The sequence below is a fragment of the Amborella trichopoda genome, chromosome 5 (genome assembly GCF_054954075.1).
Source record: "Amborella trichopoda isolate Santa Cruz 75 chromosome 5, AtrichopodaSantaCruz75HAP2 v2.0, whole genome shotgun sequence".
Lineage (NCBI taxonomy): Eukaryota > Viridiplantae > Streptophyta > Magnoliopsida > Amborellales > Amborellaceae > Amborella > Amborella trichopoda.
In genome coordinates this window covers 12,023,919-12,029,490 of record NC_142340.1, presented here as the reverse complement: position 1 = coordinate 12,029,490, position 5,572 = coordinate 12,023,919, and the positions used below count along the sequence as shown (strand labels likewise).

At 37.1% G+C, this 5,572-nt stretch overlaps 1 protein-coding gene across 1 annotated transcript; it reads right to left on the bottom strand.

Moving 5' to 3' along the window:
- Positions 1-1,137: 1,137 nt before the first annotated feature.
- On the bottom strand, positions 1,138-4,494 carry LOC18443610 (transcription factor LAF1). The gene is made up of 3 exons (XM_006853797.2): positions 4,177-4,494; positions 3,680-3,809; positions 1,138-1,883 (listed from the first exon to the last, which is right to left on the bottom strand). Exons 1-3 carry the CDS (start codon positions 4,310-4,312, stop codon positions 1,229-1,231), a joined length of 921 nt encoding a protein of 306 aa, XP_006853859.1. The 5' UTR covers positions 4,313-4,494; the 3' UTR covers positions 1,138-1,228.
- Positions 4,495-5,572: the final 1,078 nt, after the last annotated feature.

Sequence of the window (5,572 nt, the reverse complement as noted above, 5' to 3'; positions counted from 1 at the left end):
AAGATTAAAAACCCTAATTATTGAACTCATTATGTTCAAAATATGCCGTGAAATAAATCAAATGGCGGAAAAAAAAAAAACCCAAAGTTCTTACCTGTTTTTGTGAACCGAAGCCTTCAATCTCCAAAAAAGTCTGTTTTTCTCAACGATTATCACAAATTAGTAACAAAAGGTTTTGATTCACAGCTTTAAGATCAAAATGGCTACAAATTTTGAAAGATTCATGCCCTATTTGGCATGAAATTTCAGAAAAGGCAGAAACCCTAAACCCCGAATTTTTCGTGATCCAAAAACAACCAATTTTTCCACCATTTAATCATTGAAAAAGCTGAATAAAGCTGTTTACAGCCTGCAAATCAGATCACATGCCAAAAAAAACAAGAAAAATGATAAAAAAATGACAAATTTCAAAGAATCCCGTGAAGAACACTGTGCAACCCGTGTTCTTCACGGACTCGCCGATTCCGTACAGTGAATCGGCGAGTCACTGTGCGGAATCGTCCGGTTCTCTCTAGAACCGGACGATTTCCGATTTTTAAAACGATCCGGTCCCTTTTCGCGAATTCCGAGTCGAACAGGGCAAGTCCGGTTCGACTCGACGATTTTTAAAACGCTGCTTGCCCTATATCGGTGATACCAAGTAAACAGTTTAAATTCGATGGGCATGAAGGGGTATTCACATGGTGTGATCCATTTTATGTCCTTGAAAATTACCACAATCTCATGTCCTGATTTATAGAAGCAATTTAATTGATTGCTGTTCTTTATATTGTCGGAACGTATTTTTCGTAAAACAAAACGATGTCCTTGTCGGGGACATAGACGCATTTGCCCCACATCGAAGCGATGGGGCGGGCACATTACAGCAGGAGTGAGTCGAGCTCACCTGATTTATCATTGTAAAAAGTGGGAGACTGAATGTGGGTCATCCAGCACGTATTTTCTCCACATGTAAGTGGAAGTTGGTGTGTGCGAAAAGTGAAGCGTGCAAGGGCCAAGAAAAAGTCGGATAATCGCCCGACAGGAACTCGTATCCGATCCGGAACCAACCGAGAAGGCACGGTGGTCCAATAATATGAGCTTATATAATACAACCATTTTACAAACAATATTACCAAAAGGAGCTCACTCATACCATTATTTTACAATTAAAATATATGGGTAAGGTGTTAAATTGTTCATCTCTTACAGTTAATTTGATAAAATATCATTTACTTTACACTGCCACCTAAATTAGATCATGAACAAAAAGGAAATTATCAGGGATGTCCTTGGGCAACAGATTGTCACAAATGCCGGTAGTGGAATTGGCAGTCTCTATCTCACATGGCATCCAAAAGGCCCCATTTTGTGTCTCCCCACCAAAGCTATACTCGCTATCCCAAGCTGACCCTTGCCCTTCAACAAAATTATCGAAAATGCCCTCACAAGAACTAAAATTATTCAAGTCCCCAAATAAGGCTGTGTCTCCTATAGCCCTTGGCTCTTGGGAAAGGTTGTTACTTTGTAGCCAGGAACTGAACAGAAGCTTGGGTGGCACTGGAAAACCCTTCACTGAATTAGCAGAACAAAAGCCGGCTTTGTCCTCCAGCGATGCGGCCGAGTACATTTCTTGAGAGGTGTGTAATCCTGAACAAGACGACGACGATTGGTCTGTATCTCCAAGATTGTCAAGAGTTGTTCGAGACCCTGATTTTGGGATCTGAAAGTTCGGTTCTTCTTCGATTGCATGAGAATCAGGCACACCAAAGTCCTTGGATTCTTTGTTGGAGTTGAGATGATCATCATCAAGCTTCAATACTTTCTTCTTTAAGTAGGTGTTCCAATAGTTCTTGATCTCATTATCTGTCCGGCCGGGCAAGTGGGTGGCAATCTGAGACCATCTGCCAGAGATATTATTTCTAGTTAGTGCCGAAATTTAGCTTTCTCGTTGTTGGGTATGTTTAGGGACTTGTTTTGTGCTTGCTCATGCAAGTTTGTATCGAGTGGTTAGCAGCGGATGCTTAGAAATGCTGTGCTGCAACTCAAGTTCATTTCCTACAACTGAACTGCCCAAAAAATAAAATAAAATAAATCGTATCGGGTTCTAAGAAACTGCAATGGCATCCCTTTGCTCTAGGATTTACTAATGATTTTGACAATCAAATTATTTAAAACATTTGGTTTCATTTTTAAGATGGTTTGGGGAGGGTTGGTGGGGGGGGGGGGGGGGGGGGCGGATTTGCGTTGTGGGGTTGTTTGTTGTGTTTGAAACTCCAACTTTTCTTTGTGTTTTGTATTGGGAGGTCAAGGTTCCTTTCTCTGTGTTTTGTATTGGGAGGTCAGCGGCGAGAATACAAGGGGCAGGTTAGTGCCACAAGGTCAAGCTTTCAAATATGAATGCATTTTCAATAGTAAAATCCCTAGTAATTAATACTCTAATTTACTCCAAAATAAGCGAGAAACATTTGACTTTCACATGGGCAAATTACTTAGATTGTGCCAAAAGATATTTGCAACTCACGATGATGGTTTACTTTACAAAGGACTAAAAGTTTATGAGAATGCTCACAGGTCATATCCTAATCTATCTATTACCTCCAAACATTTCAATGGATGGCGATGACCTAATGGACGATGATTTTTCGTAGTCCATTAAGTCGTTTTCAAACTATCTATTCACAAAAGGGTATTCTAAAAGGCCAATTTCGACATTTAGGGCATATTTGATTCCTAGAAGATGCATCTTCCAGAGAAGTGGATATCCTAAGTTTTATGATCCCTCATGGTATTGGGGCATCTATTTTTAGCTTTAAATATAAGACAAGTGAATACTGCAGTATCCATTTGACTGTAAAAATTTGCCATTATCAAGCAAGAAAGTGCTACAGTACTGTAAGATGCGGCTTCCAAAACCGCATCTCCCATAAATCAAGCGCGCCCTCATGGTGTGTTTGACTCTTAGAAGTTTGGCTTTGGAAGTCATGTCCTCCAAGAAAGCGGAATTAGTCCTCTATAAAAACTGTCAGTTGCACTTTTCAATGTCATTTTCAAACAGTGAAGGATGATGTGGCTTCTTACAATCATGTAGTGCTTCCTATTATCAAACAAGGAAGTACTACAGTGGCCGAAATTGATGGCTCTAGATGCTACCATCCCCAGATATCAAACACGCCATTAGGATACAGCTTTATATCGAGTCTAGGGGTAAAATGGTCATTAAAAGGGTATTTACTCCCTCGTTTATTACTAAAAGGAAAAAGTTTCTATAAGGTTGCAACTTAAAATATAGAATCAAAGATGCACTTAAGAAATCCATCGTAAAAGGTTGTTTACATGTTGGAAAACCCTCTAATTGATCATCTCGAAATTGAGATATATGAATATGAAAAAAAAAAAAGATTTTGAGTCCCATAAATAGTGCATCTTGCAATACGTTATTTAGACCGTCCATTTTCAAGATTTTCATATATTTATAGATCTACTTGATTTTAACCATTTTATGAGTTTAAAATTTTATAATTAGATATAAAAATAGATTTTCAGATAATCCTAAGAATATTTTACACCAAAATTACATGTTATGATAAAATTTGGAGGTGCACCTTAATTGGATTGTTTAAGGTTGCAACCTTATAGAAACCGCACCCTTACTAAAAAGAGCTAATAAACAGATTAAAAGGGCTTCTTCCTTTCTTACTTATTTCCCAGAGTAGCATGAAGCCTGAGGATAGTTTCGTGCTCTTGTGGTGTAAAAAGTCCCCTCTTTAGGCCAGGCCTCAAATAGTTGATCCATCGGAGCCTACAACTCTTCCCATTCCTTTGCAAACCTGCATTTACATTACCAATTTACATTGCAACTAATTGTATATCAAATTTTCTCCTTCTAACCTCTAAGCCAAAAATTTAAACCCTCAAATCTTCACAAAAATTTCAAACAACTAAAATGTGGCTGCATAAGTAAATGAGAGTTACATCCTCTAAAATTAGTTTAGTCTTACATAAGTAAGATTAAACTAATTTTGGGTGACTACGCAAAAATTGGGACGAATACTTTCTGAAGATATTTTTTAAAGCATTAAGACAAAAGAAAAATGCCGTCAGATGTATTAGAAATTATTTTCAAAGTTGCGGAAATTTTTCCAGTTTAATGATCAAAATAACAATAATGATGATGACAACGATAATTTAACTCACCAGCTCTAATGGGAACCGAGCTCCAACAGCCATGGCCAAACCTAAGGACATAGTCCCTCAGCCTCTGATCTTCATCAGGAGACCACAAACCTTTCTTGTATTTGGGTTTAGGAGTCTCACATGATTTGCACCCCATTGAAGCTTGTTATGGAGGAAGATTAAGGACAATGGAATGTCCAAACTGTGGTGAAATTTGTATCAAGGAATTCTATCAAGAAAATGGTTTGCTGCAAGAGAGAGATGGTGCAAATTGGACTGAGGTATTCTGACAAGAGAGACGGGGAGAGGCTCAAAATGAATATTGAGTGTTGAGATATTGGGAATGGAACAATAAGAGAGGCTTATAAAAGGCCAGGTTCTATTAAAATATGTAACAAATTGTTTTGGAAATGCAAAATATTAAGTAGGAATTTTAGGAACAGCGAATAGCAACATAGTAGGAAGAGATTTAAATATTTTTCATATAACATAGGTTTAGGGCAATTTTAATATGGATGCAGTTTCTATAAGCCCTAGGCTTTATGAAAAAAGTGTAAAGCCTCACCTCAAAACCTCGTCCCGAAAACACTTTGGGTGTGAGAAATATCTATGATGGGTCTAGAATCAATATCCACCACCGATTTTGAACTTTGAAGCTAAAAAATTAGTACAGATCTTGCGAATCTGTGAACATTTGAAAATGGACAGTTTAGATGATTTGTTACAATATGCACTATTTTAAGGCTTGAAATTACAATGTTTTTTTCACAACCATAAGATTCAAAGTAGCAGTGATCGAATTGATGAGTTTCTGCTGCCAGAACTACAGATTTTCGTGCAGTTGTGAGATGAGGCTTTACTTTTTCCCGTCAAGCCTAAGCTTTATTTTAACCTTTTCCTAATATATAGTTCATATGTATCACACTGTTTTCTACATAGTCTGGGTGCTTCGCTGGCCTAAATTCGGTGCTCGGCTCTCTATTATTTGCCCGTTCAATTCCTTTTCTTGTGGGGTATTTCTTATTCTTTTTAAACAAATTTAATACGGCTTCACAATAAAGAGTAAATTATTGCTTATAGTGACAAATCAACAATACTGTTCTATTCTATGAACCTTGATGAAATGGAAAGAAAGAAAATAGGAGAAACTAAAAAAAGATAAAGCAAAATAATGCAAAAGACAATTTTTTTTTTTTTTTAACAAATTTTACAACACATTCTTTCGTGTTAATCTATAGTGAAACCGTTTTTTTTGTAAGGCTCTCATAATGATTTTGAGAAATATGTCTTGTCTTAGCATGACTTTTTGCTTTTGATTGGAGCAGCCTACCAAGAAGAGCTAATAGATACCATTCAAATATTTTTTAAAATGAAATTTAAAAAGAAAAGAAGTAGCAAATGAATCAAGAGCCCATAT